At 41.5% G+C, this 21,332-nt stretch overlaps 1 protein-coding gene across 1 annotated transcript in view; it reads left to right on the forward strand.

Moving 5' to 3' along the window:
- SYTL3 (synaptotagmin like 3) overlaps nucleotides 1-21,332 on the forward strand; it is a 653,935-nt gene that overhangs the window by 464,660 nt on the left and 167,943 nt on the right. The window contains exons 10-11 of the mRNA XM_086927324.1: nucleotides 7,492-7,670; nucleotides 15,332-15,434. Of these exons, the coding sequence (XP_086783450.1) occupies nucleotides 7,492-7,670; nucleotides 15,332-15,434 (282 nt within the window). The remainder of the gene's footprint in view (nucleotides 1-7,491; nucleotides 7,671-15,331; nucleotides 15,435-21,332) is intronic.

The following is a 21,332-nucleotide window of genomic DNA, read 5'->3' on the forward strand; positions in this document are numbered from 1 at the left end:
GTGTAATTATTAAACGGAGAAAGAAGACGAAACGTAAAGCGAAGAAATGTGCAGAGTATATATAGCACTATGTAAGCACGAGAATAAATGTTGTGTTATATGTAAAATGCATTCGCGTATAATCACCAATTTGCTAAATTTGATTATATATAAATGTGTGTTAAAGGTTATACTGTGTAGAAGAGTTTGTAGGAATGTTAGAAAGGTTTGGTCATGTGTGATTTTAACCTAACTGACCAAGAGTTCGCAGGAGTGTAGTCCGCTGTATGTAATTTAGTGGGCTCACAGGAACAGGGGATAGCCTTGATCTGAATGTGCGAGACAAGAGTCAAAGGTCTTGCTAGATTTAAGGTGACAATGTTGAACGAAGTTTATGGCCTAAGTGAGATAAGAGACGCTTGGAATTTGGGTCTTGTTTAGAAATGACCGTTCACAGGACCAAATGAGGTTACGAATACAGTCGTAAAGACTAAAGGTCTGTTGAGGTGATAGACTTTGCTCTGAAAGTGTCAATTGGAATGTCAATGAAGTCACCAGCAAGAAGATGAAGATGGTGCCTACGAAGCAAGGTCAACTTAACGGACGACGCGAAGAGATGAAGCTATGGAAAGAGCTAGAAATGACATCATGTGAATGTGTACGTGGTGGGCGTCAAGGGGCGTTCCACCCATACTGAGATTGTGTATTTAGGGACAGCACCCTGGGGAGGAGAGGTTAGGAGCGCAGAACAGAAGAACAGAGCGCGAGAGAGCAGTAGGCCGAGGACCCTTAGAGAGCGGATGGGTAGGCAGAGAGGGTACTGCTTCTCGATATAAGTTACCATTAGAGGCTAAGAGAGTTTGAACTTCTTTGGAAGTCAAACTGCTGACACCTTTTTAGGTAAGGAACTTGCGAAGTAGGGATGTCACCTAGTATAGAGTAGGGACAGAATTAACTTGTTTATTCTTTTTGTAGATGACGCAACGGAACCACTTTGTGTCTATGCTTTTTAATCTGTTGATTCTTGAATTGATTTTAATTGTATTCTTTTGTAGACTGAGGTTCTTTAGGGAATTTATGTTCCTTCTAGTTCCTGTATACTGGTTGAATCTTATCCTGAGAGGATTGTATATGCAACTTATTCTGATTTTATATTAAACTTTTAAAACTTCATCAGTCGTAAGTGGTTCTTCAGAGTTGCGTCAGTTAATGGGGTTTATTTAACCTATGCGGGGTTTGTCTTTTACTCAATGACAGAAAATAATCGATCCAAATAGAAGAATGAGATAGGTATCAAAGTGATCAGAAAAGGTATCAAAATCTCATTCCCCGCACCAGCAAGGACAACATGACTGTGACTTCTGTTTGAGTTTCCTATTCCTCGTGCACAGTGAAAGTGCCTGGAAGTCAGGGAAAGGAGACATGTGTGGGAGAGGGACGGAAGTGAAGGTGGCGCGGGGGAGTCCTGAGGGATGCGGACCAAGCCTCAACTGTAGGAGACAGTGAGCTGGGCCCAGACTCTCCACGGGGCATACCGCAAGACATCTGTGGGCGGATATCAGAGGGAGAATTCATCTCCGTGCCTACCTACAGCCCAACACGTGTGCACACTGCAATAACGTTTTGCCCTCAACTCAACTACACATTACTACTGGAGGACACACCTTCTGCCTGACCGGATTAAATAGGCCTACGGTAAATTTGCATCACGTGTCTTATTAAGTGGCATAACGGTAACCTCCCCCTCCAGAGGCCCTACGAGATGTACAGATACGGTGTCTGGTGGTGATTTTTACCTCACTGTCCTGTAACACATTTAATGCAGTGCTGTTTGAAATGGAAACGTAGTGGTGCTGATACTCGCTAAGTCGCTATCCCAGACCCAGAATCTCTTTGAAAAAATGAAGGCACGCACTACTGTACCGGTCCCTCCCGCGCATTTTAAAGGCACAGAGGAAAAGTAATATAGGGTGGTTGAAATTGAAAAGAAGGCTATCCTACCAGTGCCACAGAGTCAGACACCTTTCTCTTATTAGTACTTCCGAAACACTGTCCAGTTCTGCCAGGGAATGGAGAGTGAGTGTCTGAACAGTCACGTGGTGAGTCGGACTGCACTGCACACAAGTCCTAACGATACCGACCTGGCTATACACACTGCTAGTACAGCAGCCAGCCAGCGGCGCGCGCATCGCCAAATGGCCAATCACTGCATGGCTTCACATGAAGTCACACAGTGATTGGTTTAAGTGCGGCTGTGCGCCAGGACCAGCCAATCCTGCGCTGCATGCAGCGCCAGGATTGGCTGGGGGGGCACAGTCACTACTCGCCCTTTGAAACCCCGAGGGCTGCGGGCTGCTGTGAGAAGCAGCACCCCCCTGGTCCATCTCTAAGGGGAAGGTAGTAGAGGGCTGAACCGCGCATGCTCGGGCAAGTTACAGCCCAAAATTTCACATGCGTAGACTGTTGCAGCTGAGTGTGGACTGTCACTCAAGCTGCAGCAGCCCAGCCCCACCCCCATGCGCACTCCAGATTGCCTCGGGTGTGTCCCGAATTCCCGGCCATACTAGCTATGCTGCGCTTACATTCTTTGCCACCAATGAGGCCTTTAAATATTTTTAGTGTGCAGTGCTTGACGACGGTGCATCCAGGATTAGTGGGGCTACGCCCCTACGCCCCAATGGACGCACCGCGGCTGCTTCTCACTCAAACCAGTTCATAAGAATTTAGAAATTAGTCTAAATGTTCTAAATACTAGACAGGCCACATGCTGACCTGTCATACCAGCCCTTCTAGCACTGCTGGATTGCCCTAGGGGCTACACACTAATTATACTTACATTAATGTAATTAACAGAAAACCATATGTAAAGTCTGAGTGAATGCATTAGGGACAGAAACCTCTCAGGGCAGGGCAATGAAGGAGCATGTTTTTGATAGATGATTCCTGGATATCACATCTCCCGCACTCATCAGTGCAAGCTAGCTGTTTTCTATTTAACTGGGTGCCATGTGGCATGATAAGGATAGAACTATAATGACTAAGTTGTTGACATTTACTTTGAACATTTAAAAATGAATTCCATGTGGTGTAATTGACATTACCTTGAAGCATACGCTACATAGAGCGGCTTCAGATTAGCCAAGGTTTTGGTTGAGATGTATGGGTTCTTACAAAGGATGGGCGTAATTCCATTCGAATTTTACGGAATTCCGTGGCAGTTCGGAGTGGGCACCCTCACATCAAAGAATGGGTGTGAGGATGCATTTGTGCTAGGAAAATAGTGCAGCCGAATGCCACTCAGCGCTAAGCATGGGCGAATTTTGCGAATCTCGCGTTCGCGAATTTTGCGGATTTGCGAACTCGCAATCCGCAAAATCCGCGAATTCCCGCGAATTTGCGGATTTTTTTTTTTGTGTTCGCGCGTGTTTCTGCCAGTTTGCGAGGGTTTTTACAATTTCGCAATTTGCGAACTTACCTGTCGGGTCGCAAGTTTTGCGAACTTGTTGTTTCTACGTGTCCAGCCTGTTTGGGACACTCTTCTTCATCACTGCCACTCTCTGTCACCACTGCCACTCTCTGACTACTCATGCCACCCTCTGGCCCACCCATGCCACCCTCTGTTTCATCACCACACCCTCTGGTTGTCCAGTGTACATTATTTTCGGCAAAGCAAAGCACACCTTCCCTGCCTCAAGTGACCTGAATTAATTTGGGGCTGATTAATGTGTCACAGAATATTTTTTTAGCTGGCACCTGCTTCCTTAGTGCTTCCTGATTAGTGATCTTTTGCACTTGCTAAGTGCTTTCATTGTTGCAAAATTAGTTACAACACCTGCCCTGCCCCAACTGACAATAATGAATTAGGGGCTGATTAATGGATTTTAACTTCCAGCCTGGCTCCTGCTTGTCTCCCTTAGCTGTAATTCAGGACCTTTGTGGCATATGTGTAACTATTCTGAGGTTCAGAGCAGGGTCACATAATAGTTGCAACTGGCAACTGAACTCTGGAGGGGCCCCTCAGGAAGCACTACAGGAAATGGCTACTAATGATGAGCCTGAACTTTTGAACCTGGTAAGTAGTTTCAGTTTTGCTAAGATCGTATTTCTGCAATTTAGCACTTACTCGCGGGGTGCGAAGTTGTACTGGCAAGCCGCGAACTCACGCGAACAGTGCGAGCAAGCCATAAAATCCGCTGCTTGCGGATTTGCGGATTTTGCGGGAGATTCGCGGATCTCGCGGATTGCGAATTTACCGAAAATCCGCAAAATCCGCGAGCGAAATGGATTTTCCGCCCATGCTTACTCAGCGCCCTTACATGCACTACAGTGATTACTGCAGAGTATGTAAGGGTGCCACTGCAGAGTGGTATGCAGTGGTTCCTAAACTCTAAAAACCACTGCATATCACTCTGTTGTGCATACCTCTCGGTGGGTAGACAACTAGACACTGCAGTGATTTAAACAGGGCGGGAAGAGTGAGCAGCCCCTCTATGTTTTAAAATCCCTGCAGTGGTCTTTAAACATAAAGGGACTGCTCCCCCTTCCCGCCCTGTTTAAAAATCACTACAGTGCACACCCCTTTGCACCCTTACATACTCTGCAGTAGTTTCTGCAGAGATTGTTAGGGCCCTGTAGGTTGTGCCTGCAGTGGTTGCTTGTTTCAAAACAAGGCTGCAAGAGGGAGCAGTTCTTCTATGTTTAAAAAGCACTGCAGAATATACTTTAATCTGCAATGATTTATAGATATAGAAGGACTGCACCCTCTAAGAAACAAATAATTACTGTAGATACATTTTGTTGGCAGAACGGTGGAATTTAAAAGTAATTCCAAGTTACAAGATATTCATTCCACTGGCGGAATGAATTATTCTGCCTAGGCCTAGTTTTTACAGAAATAGAGAACATGAAATCTTGCCACTCAGTTGTTCGGGAATATGATCACTTTATTTGACTTGTTTTGGTTAATTTGCTTGCTCTTGAGAAAAAATTCTGCTGACTTCTGCACTGTAGTGTAGAACTTAAATTTTCACTTTGAATTCTTATTGTAGATAGGAGAAAAGAATCAGGTGTTCATCAGAAAAAATACCCTATTTCATTTTAATGAGGCCACATTTCATTGATTATTTCCAGTTCCAGTTTTTCTTAGCTATGTTTATCTTTATTTTCCCGTTAACCAGATGAAAAAGTTGATCAACTTGGAAGAATCATTTCAACTAGCCTCAACCATCAATATCAATCAGTGCCTAATGTTGATATTACTTGCATTGTGCATATTGTTTTTGGCCAATTTTTATCAAGCCTGCCCTTTGTGTGTATGTTTTTTGATTGAGGATGCTAATGATGAATTAATGTAAAGTTATAGGCAGTTTTGCCCAATTATATTATATGTATAACATGTATATGCTTTTACATCCTCTAAATATTTTTGATATATTTATCTAATAATAAATGAAAGAACATCATTTTTGAAAAAAACTTCAACTTTCCTTTTCGTCACGTACACTCTGTGCCTAGTTTCCTCACAATTGTTCTAAAATGAATTCTCATTGCATTGATTGTGTGGATTTTTAGTATATACTCAAGAGTAGCCCTAGGTTGTTCTGCATTAAAGTTGATGAAACTATCATCAGATATATTATTACCTTTCATCAAATCTTGCACGGTTTGCTTGGTAAAATACGCCACTTTTGTAGCACAGACTTCCGATTACATTGCTTATGAGCAAATGCAGGAAGTGTGAATGAATTGGCCTATCTGCACCGAGTGTGACTGATGATGGAAGAAGGTTTGATCACCAATGCAATACCACACTGATGATGGTTGACATGTAAAGAGTTTAATAAAGACGTGCATTACAGTTGAAAGGTATGGAAATAACACTCTATGGATATGTAATACATTTCAAGTTCATCCACGAAAACCCTGGCCTATTACCTGAGCAGAACAATTTCATAAGGGTTTTATTAATATCCAGAGATGTTTTAAGGCATGGGCAAAGTGGGCAATCGCCCTAGTCCCCCACCTTCCAAGGGGTTCCCGAGAAAGTTAACGTTCTTCCTTGCTCCCATCTATCTTTTTCTCGATCTCTAACTTTAAAGTATTATTCAATATTTTTTGACATCATGGGGCTTGCATTAGCAGAAAATGGGTAAAGAATTTTAAAATTGTTCTAAACAGGGGCCCTTAAAATATAACTTGCCTGGGGCCACTAAACTCCTTAAGATGATACTGTTAATATCTCTGAAGAATTTTGTAGGTTCAGGTAGATGAAGCACCAAAAGAAGGGACACAATTCTCAGCACTGCTACCAAACAGCAAGGACCATCTCTGACGGCCAGGCTTGAAGAAGAACCTATCACATGTCAGCATTACCGCTGTCATGACTGAGCATTAGTTAGTCACACGCCAGTATCCACTGTGAACAACTAGTAGAACTAGTAGAACAAGATGAGGGGAATTGGGAGCAGAATTACTGAATCCTCTGGCCATTCCTCAATCCTGAGACACAGTCAGAGTACACCTCTTTATACTTGGCAATACCCCCCGACCCCCAGAGTTACCTAAGCATCACTGTAGATAATCCAAGGGAATTTGGGAGGGGGAAGTTCTGGGTTCTTCTCCAGAACACAATCAATGTTCTTTTGCATCTGGTTTAAATTACTTTCAAGTGTTTTATTAGGGTGGAAACCTGAGTGAAATTTGAGACCATAAAGTGTTTAGGGAATCTTTTAAACAATAGTTGACAAGTGAAATGATTTCAGGGTGTGCCACGAGTTTCTGACCAGAAGCTCGAGTAACACCATGAATTTCTTAGAGTTGTTTGAATCGAAGTACTGGATTCGATATTTCTCAGTGTGATGTTTATGAATTTTGAACAGTACAAATAAGTAATTTCTCATGTTTCCACACTGGAGGCTTCGTCTTCTGAATTTAAAAGGCTACAACATCAAATACTCCGTATTTCTTTCTTTTTTTTCTTTCATTATTTCTTTATTTAAACAGCACTAGCATTTCAATTAAAAAAATCACAATACGTAGCTCAATGAGGGTGAGGTGGTTAACAGAAAAAATGAAATTCAACATTTACAGTATCACTCAATCATTTAATCAAGAATTTATGAAGCACACGCTGGTACTCATCATAGTGTCATGGCTCTAAATAAACTGCAACAATGGAATAACATGGAATATAGAATAATGTTGCTGTTATTGGTGTGGAAGAGATAACTGCAGAATACAGTCTTATCAAATATGACATTTTTATGTATAATTAACCGTTCAGGTATGAAATATGCATATTTCATTAGCATGGTGAGCGTGGAGTACTCAACTTGCATCTTTCAAGGAGTAAGTAATAGGTGTCCTTTCAGTTCAGTATTAACATAAAGTTAACATCTTGATGAAGAGTAGAAAAAATGTTTTTACAGAATGCTCTTAAATTATATTAGAATTTTGATTTTCTAGTTTTATAATGCAAAGTTTGGATTTTTTATGTTTTCTCCCCCTTTTCAGGGCAGTGAATGCAGTATCTCCAGCACATGTAGCGATGGAGGAAACTTTGACAACACCGTCGTCACTGGAGAAATAGAACTGTCAATCAAATTCAACTTCAAAACCAGTAATTTAGAAATCTGCATTAAGGCATGCAAGAATCTAGCATATGGTGACGAGAAAAAGAAAAGATGTAACCCGTAAGTATGTCAAAAACAGAATCTAAATCAAAAATGCCTAGATTTCTATAGTTTGCCCTTTATATCAGGATTTGCGGAATGGAGGTAAAATAGGCGTAAAAGACCAAGGACCTTATAATGAATTTGGCAGGTTAGATACTCTGTTAAAATGTGGTTAATATCCTGTTCACTATATTACAAATTCTATTGGCTATATTGAACTTGTAATACAGCTGTCGGGACATCCACCATTTTTGTGACAGAGTATCTTGTCCACCAAACACTAAATAAGCCACTAAGTTGATTTTTGTTTTATGAGGTGCATATTTTTAAACCTTTATCCCTTATTCACATGCGTTGCAAGCATGAAATTAGCTTTTGTCAGGAGGAAGGAGAATGCAGTGAAGAAAAAAGTGAATGTGAAATTCTCCAAATGTGATCCATGTCTCTGCCCTGATCTAAGATATATATATATATATATATATATATATATATATATATATATATATATATATATATATATATATATATATATATATATATATATATATATATATATATATATATTTTCCACAGCTCCCTCACAGGAAACAAATGGGTCGCACTCCACGGGTTATCTTTTGCAGTTTTTTATTTTTCCATTACATTCCACAGGCAGATGTTCCGATCTACGCATTTCGGTATTTCAAATACCTTGCTCACGATCAACCGCTCACTAGACTCCCCCTTCAAGATATACTGCAGTACATTGTATTCAATACATCACTTCCTGTTAGGGGTATGTCAGTGCCTCTAAGCTTTATGGGACATGTAGTTTTTTTACCAAAGTGTTAACATTACTCCATGTTTGCCCAATTTTTACCACATTTTGCATCTCATTGATTGCGATTAAAAGTATTGTGACATACTGGTGATACTAGGATCCCTCTGGTGGGATTAGTTAACAGTATTTTGTGTTGTGTATGGTAACTAATTTAGCTCCATTCATACATAAGCAGCTGCAATATCTACTCCTGATATTTTCCCTCTAGTGGGATGACATTATATGTTTGGGAATCATGTTTTAGAACCAGTACAATTGGTATCACTAATTATTCAGGTATAATTTTGTATTTTCACTTAATGTAATGCTTTCTAGGTACCACGCATTCACCATAATGCTTTATTCTCGGTTCATATCATAGTGTTATCGCCCGCTTAAGTAATTTGACCATTGGTAGTTTTACATTTTCATCATTGCTTTCTTTCTCTGCTCATATTATCACCAGTCACGAAAGTGTGGGTATATATTGGGCACCAAACAATTTATCAAAGCGAAACTCTCACAAATGTATGTAAAGCTCTTCAGATTGATTCAGCCCATAGGGCGTTAAGGTTCGTAGGTTTAGGATATGGCGGGATTCCTTTTGTCTTAAGATCCTTTCTCTGTCTCCCCCTCTTTCTTTCTTGGGGACACTTTCCAAACCAAAGAATTTTAATTGGCTCCAGTCACTTCGATGATACAGTTCCATGTGCTTGGCTATTGCATTAGCCTTGTCTTTGTGGGTGGTAGCACGCACGTGTTCAAGTATACGTTTTTTCAGTTCACACACTGTGCTGCCCACATACCTCATGGGGCATGGGCACTCAACGACATAAACAACATGTGTTGTTTTACACGTAATCAATTCCTTTATCTCCCAATTCTTTTTGTTTGACATTTGTACTTGTTTAGTTGGTTTGGCAATCTGACACACCTTACAGGCATAACACTTCACGAACCCCGTTGTTTTTAGCCAATCATCTTTTTTTGTTTTCTTAAAGTGGCTGTGGATCAGGTGATCCTTGAGGTTCTTTGCCCTTCTGTAGGTGATCGTTGGATGTGATCCTACCATGTCTTTCACAGTTTCATCCAATTGAAGTATTTTCCAATTGCGTTTGAGGATGTCTGCAATTCTTTTGCTCTCATTAGAATAGTCCATTATCATGCGTATTGGTTCTGATTCCTCTGTTAATTTTTTGGGTTTTCTTTGGAGACATTCCTCTCTGCTTTTTTGGTCTGTTCTTTCCCAGCATTTTTTCACAATGCCATTGTTGTATTTGCGTTTTTCGAATCTCTTCGAGGTTGCAGTGCTGTGTTTTTCCCACTCTTCGTTTTCGCTGCAAATCCTTCGGATTCTCAAAAATTCCCCATATGGGATACTGCTAATCAGGGATTGCTGGTGGAAGCTGGTTGCTTCTAATGTAGAGTTGGTGGCAGTACATTTACGATGCAATGTTGTATGAATTTGGTGCTCTCGTATGTAGATCTCTGTGCCCAGAAATACAATCCTCTCATTGCTGATAACATAGCTAAATTTAAGGTTTGGTATGCTATTATTCATGATGTCAAAGTATCTCTGGAATTCTTCTTTGCTGCCATCCCAAATGATGAGTAAATCATCTATATATCGAGTCCAGCTTATTACTTTGTTCAGTGCTGTTTCATTGCTGTTGCTCCAAGCGATTTCCTTCTCCCACCATCCCATCGCTAAGCAGGCATAGCTGGGACTGAAGGAAAATCCCATCGCCGTCCCGCTGTTTTGGGAATATAGTTCATCCCCGAACATGAAGATGTTTCTGGTCAGGCAAATCTGGATCATATCCAAGATCATTTGGTTGTGGTTTGCAAATTCCATTTTTCTTTCTTTGAGGAAATAGTTGCACGCTGTTAGGCCCATGTCATTCCCTATGTTGGTATAAAGGGAGATGACGTCCATGGATACCAGATTGTACGTGTCTTGCCATGGGGTATTTTCAAGTTTCCTGAGCAGATCACTCGTGTCTTGTATATAGGAATCCAGGTCTAATACAAACGGATTTAGAAAGTGATCGATATAGTTGGCAATGGGTTCCAGGAGTGAGCCTTTAGCAGATAGGATAGGGCGTCCCGGGGGCATTTTCGGGTGTTTGTGCAGTTTAGGTAAGAAATATATGGTTGCGGTTACTGGATGCGCCACCGTTAGATATTTTCTTTCTTCTTCGTCAATTAAGCCCTTTTCTGACCACTCTAACAGTCTTGCATCCACCATTTCCTTTACTTCCATGGTGGGGTTTTTTCTCAATTTGTCATAATACTTTGTGTCTCTTAATTGACGGTGCGCTTCCGTGATGTATGCTGTTTTCTCCAGTATTACCACATTTCCGCCTTTATCGGCCATTTTTATTTCAATTTGATTGTCTGCAGCGAGCTCCACGAGCGCCTTCCTCTCCAATTCTGTTAAATTGTCTTTGTATTTAGTGTTCTTGAGTTTGTATAAGTCTTGGGTTACAGCCTCCTGAAAAAGATCAATTTTGTTTCCAGGGGCCAATTGAGGATAAAACTTGGATTTGGGTTTCATCCCGCTCAGTCCCGCACCTGTTTGTTTGCAAGCTTCTTCCAGGGCGATGTCATGATTCACATCATCATTTAAGTTTATCAGGGTCAGCAAGGCTTCCGAGTCTTTAACTGATAAGGCTGTGTCCCTTTCCTGTGTGGGAACTTTGTTGGTCCTTCCAGTTTTCTGCTTTTCCGCGAAGTATTTGGCTAGCTTTATTTTCCTGATGTAAAGGTAAAAATCTATCCGGACTTGGGCTAAGTTCATTTTTCTCTTTGGACAGAAGTTGATTCCCTTTTTCAGAAGTTGTTCTTCTGTTGTCGATATTGCCCTTTTGGATAGATTGACCACCTGTAGTTCGTCCTCTATAGGTTCATCTTCCTGCGCATGCTGCGCGTTTCTGTCCCCACTTTTGTTCCTTCGTTGCTTTTTGCTCCTTTTTCCTCTCCTTTTTGGTCTTTTTGGGGCCATCTGCGTCCTCTCCCTCTCCCTCTTTGTTGTTGGCGAGGGGGTAGATTCTGCTCCCACTGTTTTTGGTGCAGTACCAGTCGCATGTCCCCTAAAAAAGGCTGTTGTCCTATAGCGGCCGATGTTCCAGGCTCTCCTTCGTTGTTCTCCGATATCAAGGAAGATGCGCTGCTTGATAGACTTATGGAGCTGGTGCTCAATACTTGTTGTCTCATTTGGTCAAACTTTTTTGAAAATGAGAAGATTCGACCTTCTGCGTAATCTGTTGCATCCCTGATAAATTTCTGATGCTTGCGTTCTCTCACAGTATCTTCATGCTTTTCAATTTGTAGTTCTAGTTCTTCCTTGAACTTTGTCATATCGGCATTTAGCTTTAATGTTGCAAGCTCTTTCTCCATTTCATGCAGTTGTTCTTTCACTTTTTGTAGGCCGATTTCAATATGCTTGACTAGAATTGCTACTAGTCCCAAGGATGACTGTAAGATGAACTCTCCCCATTCTTGTAATAACTCGTTAGAACTGTCTTGGTGACTCGGCATGAGCATGATCCTTAATCCTCTGGGTACCCGTTTTACCTCTAGGTATTCCTTTAAGGTGATCAATTTCCAAGACTTATTAATTTCCTTTCTGCTCAGTTTCTCCCAGTTTTTTAGTTTCGATTTGATGTCCGTTTTAACTTGCACACTTGCCCCGCCAATTTCCTTTTCCACAGAACCCTTCTCAAACATTTGGCGTAATAAGTCATTACGTTTCGCTTCCCTTTTCTCCATCTTGCTGCCTGTCCGATTTCTCAATTATTTGTCGTGTTGGTGTTTTCTACTGCACACCCGTGTACTCCCTTAGCAACATATATATATATATCCAGTCACAGAATTTTAAAAGTGGTACATTTCACTCAACAAGTTTTAGTATTGATGCCCAACAATAAATTATCACCGAAGCATCCAGTCACTGTATTGTTTACAATGCAATTTCTGTTACTTATTCCAACTTCAACAGCAGAAAGCTAGCGTGCGGCTGTTTCCATCTTTTTCCCTCCTCCTCACTTATATGAAACATTTCAAGAGCAAGAGAAGCCTGTGATACTTTGTTATTTTATGTAATTCCACAGACATGAGTGCTCCCATAAAGTAACAATGTAACACATGCCTCCTCCACTTGAAAAATGAAAGAGAAAAGCAGAGAGAGAGAGAGAGAGAGAGAGAAAGAAAGATTGTGACTGCCATCTGCTATTTTTCTGCTGTTAATGTCGAGAAAAATAACAGAAATTACATTTTAAAAATATAACGAATTACATTTTTGGGGGAATTTTGAATTACGGGCCGTTCAATGCACAAAACATATTTTGAGGGGCACTTTCTCTTTAAAAACCTATATTGTAAGTCAGCATATAGTATGTTTTTTGTTTATTACTGACAAATGGTTTGCTGGATACACAAGTGTATACAATTGCATTGTCTGCTCAGCAATGTGAAAGTGTGCTGAGAGAAAAAATCTATTTCCTTGGTTGGGCTTGACAGAAAACACAATCACAATCAGTGTATGTGTAGGGGACAGAGCTTCTCAAAAAGTTGGCAACTGTCCTTTTTTTAAATTACCTAAATATACATTAGGTAGATATATGCATGTGTTACTGTCTATGCTTGTGAGTCCTGAAAAACTGAGACTGCGGCATCTTCCAATGAGTATTCTGGAATTCTTTGACTTATAAAAAAAATCGTATATCTATCTGTACAGCGGTCTACTTAGTTGTAAGTGCACAGGTGTAGACTGACAACGTTTTGCTGAACCACGCCCTTATTGCCCACAGAGCAATATCCATCAAACATTTTCAGTTACACAATTGCTGAGAAATATGAGATCTCATCCCCCTTGGCCCAGCTAATAAAAGGTGGGTGGCGTGGAGCCTACCCACGTCACCCACTGTGTGTTTGTTGCCCCCCCCCCAATAACCCAGCATCATATACATACACACACAGTCAGAGCATTGTGAAGGGCATGCACTGAGATGCAATAATTGCCTTATTGCATTGAATATGTGTGCTGTCCCCACACGTTTTGCTTCTTCCATGCAGACTTTCGCATGTAAGTGTGTGGTACCAGCAGCGTTTTGCGGGTGATAACGGTCATATATTTATGTGATACAATGTGGAATCAGTGTATATACACATCAGAACTACTGTATTAGAAATGTTAAATATGTCACACGTGCATAATTTTGTTTCCACACATTTTCAACCTTTTCGAGGTACTGTACAAACATGGCGGAAATGATGAAAAAGTCTGTGGGCATGATTCACAAAGTTTTTTCTATGTCTGCGTCATATTATTAATTTAGGTGTGATTGAAACTTGAGGTTCTAGGACTTGGAGCACTTATTCATGAACCATAGTTGTTGAAGCGTTAGTTTAATTGCCAGAGTGGTCGTGGTTTGAATCCCCAACCACTGGCGTAACGAAACTTGAGGGGGACACCCTGCCAGGGACGTTGAGGGACCGCCTCCGGACTCAATCAGGGGCTTCTGGCCAGAGAAATCTGTTGCAGGGTCCCCCTGGAACTCCCCCCTCCCCCCTCTGCACCATGGGGGCTGCAGGGGGCCTGTGTTACGACATGGTCCTCAACTTTTGTCAGCTTGAGCTTTTATTCATCAGTAATAGTAATTTGTTGTACCAAAGTCTACATCCTTTCAGCATGTGTTTGGACTACCATCCGTAAATCCATGCAAGCTGTATGTGCTTTAATGCTCTAACAATTGTGAGGCTAAGCGCTTTGCAGCATGAAAGTTGCTGATCACTGAGAATGGCTCAATTTGCACCCCCAAAAGCTTTCCGCAAAAGAATACCTGCCTGGCGTACATACTAACTACTGTGAAATTGTATGCCACAACATAACACAATCACAAAATAGTAAAAGCTACACTAGGGGCGGTTAATGCTAGTTTCAAGACATGGTTTGCTGTGAGAGCTTGATAAAACTGACAGACTACTGCGTTTGTTGACATTCACAAACTTCTCGTATGATCCTTTCCCACACTGGAACTGGTTGGAGATTTACTTCACCAAAGAGTGATGCCCCTTCCAGGGTGAAAATAGGAATAAACCATACCTAACTTTTGCAGGGGTCTCTGGGAGTTCCAGGCATACTATCGAGAATGTGTGTAAATTCCCAAAAGATGTACCTTTGCCCTTGTGCATAGGAGTACATATACTTGTGCAAAAGTACACTTTTTTTGTGACTCATGTCCTCAAAGTCCAGGAGGGAAGCGGATGGCTGTTGGAGCTGCCAAGGTGGTTGGAATCCACAGAGAGGTACACAGTCTGTGATCTGGTAGATGTTGCTGAGCAGCTCCACCTTGGTTGCTTTTTCTTATTGCTTGTGTACTTTCAATAAGTTTATTGCTCTTCTCCTGGTCCTCATGTCGTATTACAAATCTCCAGCCTGACAAAATGTGTGGATTGTCCAGAGATCACTGTTGTAAGCAATAGTTTGGAGGAAATGGAGTTCAGATTGATATGAGATGCTATACAGTTTCTGGGAAAAAAATAAAAATAAAATGTACTGTGTATGTGTGTAGTTTTTGTAACTGTTTGTCAAAGTATCTGTGTTAGATCAATGGATCCCTACATTATATGAAAGGTGCATCTAGTCAGCCATGTCTTGGTGTGCTGTAGGACATGAAGACATATATTTAGTTATCAAATGCATTGTATAATCCCAACATCTAATAATTGTATCCCTCTACCTCCCTCAATCTGTCTCTTTCGCTTGCTCTCGCACCCTTTTCATGTCGTTCTCTTTTTCTCCCTCCTTCTTTCTCTGTTTCACACTCTTTCTCATTCTCTCTGTCTCGGTCTCTCTCTCTCATGCTCACCTTCCTAGGTATGTAAAGATATACTTGCTTCCTGACAAATCTCCCCAGAGTAAACAGAAGACAAGTCTCAAAAAGAACACAGTGGACCCATCCTTCTATGAAATCTTAAAGGTACACATCCAGAGTTGGATTATGTGAGTACTTTCTGGGATAGAACGGTTGAATGACACAATCCTATTTCTAAGAAATGACTTGAAGCCGAAACATTTCTTATGAAACCACCACATTGGCCAAGGACAAAACACATGTATTTTTCTTTAGCTTGACACATTGGTCACTTTCTTTCACGTCAATCTATAAGGGAAGGTCAAGTGATTCTGTTGGCACATCTTTTCTTTGTAATTATGGATTTACCACACTAGACATATAATCCATTATCTGCGACATGGTTTGCAGAGACTAACTGGTCACTTGTCAGTCGGTGATTGCTTTATTCGGGCATTAAAATGGTACGAAGTAGGTGAAACCTCTTGACCAGACAGTATTTATGTGTGTAATAGTGACTTAATATGGTATTAATTCTGCCACAGAATGTTTCCTATTATAGCACAAACTATCCCTTTTCTTACTAATTAATTTAGTAAACACTGGCATATAATTCCGTTCTCCAGTACCGCATAATTTGAGTGGCCCTGGCTCTGGATCGGTTAAGGAGCTTGTTTTCTGTTTGCTGACTCTACCCATGCCTCTGAGAGTCACGCGTTAAGAGAAGGACCAAGGAAGTCGAGTCCCACCTGGCTCTGCTCCCACCATGTTGCAGGATGGAGCCAGTTTGCACACATCTACACAGTCACTACTTGAGTTCCCCATTCCAAGGGTGAGAAGCCTCGTTGAGGTCAGAGGGGCGGAAACATTTTGTCTTCCACTCCTGGTGTTCTTTGTCCCCTTTGACTCACTTCAGCAGACAGAGTGAAGGGCATCTTGAACCCAGGGTGAAGAGGTGTGGTTCCCACCATCAAGGAATCTTCCGAGCTCCACATCGAGTCCATAGATCAAAAGATAGCACTGTAACCCCTGGTTCCCAGGTTGGCACAGTGTGGGCATCGTACACCATCAGTGTTAGGAGCTTGCCTGGCCATCAAGGTGAGAAGATACCCCAACATCTTCTGTTGGCCATGCAAGTCAGCGAGGGGGCAGTGACACACTCATGGAGCAATATGTACTTCTTCTGCACCAGACCTGCTAAGAAGACTCCAATTTGGATTCAGGGCAGCTCGTGCTTAATCTTTTTAGGAAGGGACACAGCAGCTTTTCAAGGTGGTGGTCTGCTTTGGTTGTCTCTCAACTTTTCACCTCATCTTAATCTTGAACATGTGGAAATGGCATTGTGTGTTCTGGAATGATCCTCCTTGCTATGTCACCCTCCGGACATCACCAAAACACTAGTCTTCCCAGAAGACAGGGGCTCCCTGTAGTAAACTTGGTAACCACTGTTCCCAGCTTCTCTTTATTCACAGGGATAGGCTGTCTCCTCTGGGGAAAAATCCTTTACCATGCAGTCTAAACAACACTGTGCCTTTTTAATGTGGGCACTACAACGAACACGTCATTACCCTGTGTTTCTTCAGCACGCAAGTCATTACAATGACTTGCTTTAGGGAATGTGTTGTTGGACTGGTGTTGGATGTGAAGTCCAACACCTTCACTACTGTTTCACAGACTGGAGTTGGAATAGTAAATTATACTATTCCAAAGTCCAGCGCTTCCCTAAGGCAAGTTGTTGTAACGACTTGTGTGCTAAAGTAACGTGTGGTAGTTATGCGTTCGTTGTAATACCTGCATTGTAAAGGCATGCATGGGTCCATCATTCAACCTCTCCTCTGACATTCTGGGAATAGGAGAGCCTAAAGGATCAAACATTCTTGTTTTTTCTGCACTTTAAATTGCAGGGGACCAGGTTTCTTCATACCCAATCTGTGCCACTGATGCCTGCAGCCATGCATCTTCAAGGTATTCAATTCTACTGAAATAAAGCTCTGTTGGCCCTAAAAAAGAGGAAAAGATAATCCATCCTAGGGGCACTCCATCCGATCTCTGAGGAAGAACTAGAGCTGTTGCTTAAGAACGTTGACTTTTGAAGGAGTTACTGTGCTCAAATTGTGATTACTTCTTTTCCCTGACCTTGGCTCTCACCCCCTGCCATCTTCAGGAGATCAGCAAGCAATATCTCACTAGAGACACTGCATGGTTGTCAATCTACATAAGGAGCCCCTCAAACCTCTTTTCACCCATTCTTTTGAAAGTGCTGCCTCTCTATCCTCCAGCCAGTACACAGTCTTAACATCTCACCCAGCATAAACTGTTTTTGGATTTCTAGGGATCCGACAGACTTACATCCCTGTGTGATACAATCATGAACCTCAAACAATCTATTTATCACTGTATCTCCTGTGGCACTCCACAAGTTGGTCTTTGCTTAGCCTGTTTCTTCCAGGCACAGGAAATATTCCTGTGCTGGATTACTTATTTTTTGCTCAGTATGTGTGTTGCACATAATTCTTTTTGCTTGCTCACTGAACCTGTAGGCGACATACACTCACCTACATACATCCACACATCTCAACTGGAGACACTTGCAGTGGATCCTGTCTTTCTAGGCTGAACTCAGGTTGCCTGCTTTTCACTAGGCTCGTCAAGCTCAGGCAGGACTGAGCCAAGGAAATGCATTATCACTAGGCGGCTGATCAAGGTAGTACCAATCACAAGCATCAATCAAAGATAACTTTATTTCACCAACCAAAATGGTGGCATAAAAAGTATTCGACAACATTTACAAGAATACAACACGCTAAGATTACAAGTTTTACACATAGTACACATTAAAAAGCGAAAACTCAAATATGCAGAAAATTAGTTACACTGTTGATTTTTTTGATCCATAAGGTAGATGGCAGATTGAGAAATTGCTCTTCTCTTCTTTATATCAGACAGAAAAAAAGACACCAATGAAAAACATGTAAAAGGATCAGGTAATAACTGTAGATAAAAAAGGGCCACACAACACTGATTAAATTTCAACTTGGCATAAGAGGGAATATGAACCTTTTTCTTTGTTCATGATAACATTTACAAAAAAATAAAACATTAAAATCATTCTTAAGAGATTGACAATCACATGTTCAAAGAGGCAGTTCAGAGATTACATAGGTTTTAGCAGGAAGACCTAACATCAGGGAGATATAGCTTAACCGAAATCTCGCAAATATGTATCTGTGTTGCAAGCTGGTAACAAGTGATAAATAGCTTGCATTCGCATCCATTGACATAGAATAGAATAGAATATCTTTATTCGATTGTTTTCATGAGACAATCATAAAAGAGCATTTCATACAAGTTAATCCGTACAGTAATAATAAAATAGGAAGAGTAGTATTACAACAAGACATTCACAAGCATATACACAATAATATGGTTAAAAAGAATAAAAGACATTAGAAGTAGGGGTACAATCAGCAGCTGAGTTAGTTACCCTTCCATGCTTTTTCTGTGTTTAACTGCGAGTTTTAAGAAGCTACATACAAACATGGTACATTCACTATTTAACATTTGAAGGTGACACAGTGCAGGTCTGTATTGTACAAAATTCAGGTGCCTAAGTAAAGGTTTTAAAAACAAGTTACGGGGGAGTGTATAAAATTGACAGAAAAATAAAAAGTGTGCCAGATCTTGCGGAGACTTATTGTCGCAGCCGCAAGCTGGCAACACTTGTCCTCTGTGCGCTCCACTAGGTACAGCTAATAAAAGATGGAACATGTTAAATCGGAACCTTGTTAATAAAAAACGGTCATAACCGGACATGGGCCAGGACAGGTAGGGTTCCATGTATAAACAGGTTTTGGTTAAGGCATACTGTCTCACACTGCTTTTCTTGTATTCGTTTTCCTCCCGTATCATACACCTGGACAACGTAAAAGTGTTCCTAACAAAGGTTACATCAGTTTTGGTTATTGTTTCGGGGGATAAAAATAAATCTGGTCGACCTAGTTCAAAAAGCCACATTCTTACGTATTTTAACCATGGGATCTTAAGTCTACCATCCCACTGTAGTGCCTCTTGAAGAATGTTTCTGGTGAGAGGTATGGCTGTGTTTAGCCAGCTATTCAGCCAGCATAACAAAGGATTCACGGCCAGCTTATCACTTAGATGTGGGATGCCAAGTTCCTCGTGTACCGGGAAGTTGGCCGTCCCCCTGGGTAACCTTAGGACCTGTTTTAAAAAGTTATTCTCAGTGACTTCAAGGGCACCTAGTGATTCTGATCCCCATATTTCACTTCCATAGCGTGCAATTGCGGTGCTTTTGGCTTGATATAATTTCAAGACAGCAGCCACCGGACTATTGCCCATTTTTCTAGTGAATTCCAGTATTGCTGCGTTGGCCCGCACTACCTCGCCCTTTTTCTTTTGTATTGCTGGTGCCCAAGTTAATTTGTGGTCAAAAAGAACACCAAGGTACGAGAAAGTCTTTGTAGTGGGTATTTTATCTCCATTTACAAAGTGAGGATATACTTTTTTTGGAGATACGCCTGTCGTCATTGTAAAGGATTTCGAGTTATTAATGCTCAGGCCACGGGAGTTCATGAAGTCATTAAAAGAATCTAGCAAGATTTGGAGACCGAGCGCCGTTCTAGATATTAAAACGGCGTCGTCCGCATATAATAGGACCGGTAAGCCCTTCTTGCCAATGTAAGGAAAGTCTGTACCAGTTTTTAGTAGGTGCTCCTCCAGCTCATTAATATAAAGATTAAAAAGAAAAGGGGCAAGGATGCACCCTTGTCTGACACCTCGAGTTATTCTAAAATCTCTGGTTACCTTCAAGTCATGGGTGTAACGGACGTTTGCTCTAGTGTCCGAGTGGAGGTCAACAAGAAGGTTGACCAGGTTTTGTTCCACCCCCATTTTTAACAGCACCTCCCATAGCCTGCCTCTGTCTACACAGTCAAACGCGGACGATAAATCCATAAAGGCCATATGGATCGTCCCTTTTCTTGCTAGGGTGTATTTACTGTTTATTAAATATAGATTCAGACATTGGGTTATCGTGGAGTGGCCTGGTCTGAATCCATATTGTATTGGAGACAGTATGTTATTGTCGTTGGCCCAGGCTGTTAATCTGTTTAGGATAATACCCCCCACCACCTTTGTGACTGAGTTGATCAGGGATATGGGTCTGTAACATGTAACACTACCACGATCACCCTTCTTAAAAACAGGGACAATGGTGGAGGACCCCCAGGCTTTTGGGCAACCAGCCAGAATACCTGCATTTACAACTGCGGTGATAACTGGTGCCCATAGGTGAATGTTTGATTTAAATAGGTCGGGTGGTATACCATCGGGGCCAGGTGCTTTGTTACAGGTTAATCCTTGTATCCCCTTTTCTACCTCCCCCACTGTGAAACACAACACATTTTCATCAGAAGATTTAAAAACAAAGTCTGCTTGCAAATTATCACTTTTAAAAATTGTGCTGTAATGTAACATCCACTCTTCCTCCGGTATATTGGTCCCGACAATAGAATTTAAGGGGACGTCAAACAAAGGTTTGTTTACGATGCTCCAGAACTTGGAGCTATTACCCAGAATTGCAGGATCGCATAGCTTCTCCCAAACACCGGCTTTTACTTCTTTTTTTCCGGGCTGCCAGCACTGTCTTGTAGTTAGATCGCAATGACTTAATAAGAACAGGGTCTCTTGGGGTAGCCTTAAGTGCTTTTTTTAGGTCTTGTCCGGCCTTTGAGCAGGCTTGGTCAAACCACCCTGGTTGGTGTTCATGTCGTCCCTTTGTTGGTATTGACAGCATTTGGCCAATTTTCTCAACAACAGCAGCAAAGGCAATCAGAGTCGCTTCGGGCAAAGTAGATGGAGAAACACAAAGATCTAGGTCATTACCGCAACTAGTGGTAATTGAGTCATACAGAGAATCGCTGTTAACCTTTGACCACTTCAGACGACGATTTCCGTTGATGGGTTTTAAGACACCGTGATCAGGTAGGGGCTTCCTATGATCAA

The sequence above is a fragment of the Lissotriton vulgaris genome, chromosome 6 (genome assembly GCF_964263255.1).
Source record: "Lissotriton vulgaris chromosome 6, aLisVul1.2, whole genome shotgun sequence".
Lineage (NCBI taxonomy): Eukaryota > Metazoa > Chordata > Amphibia > Caudata > Salamandridae > Lissotriton > Lissotriton vulgaris.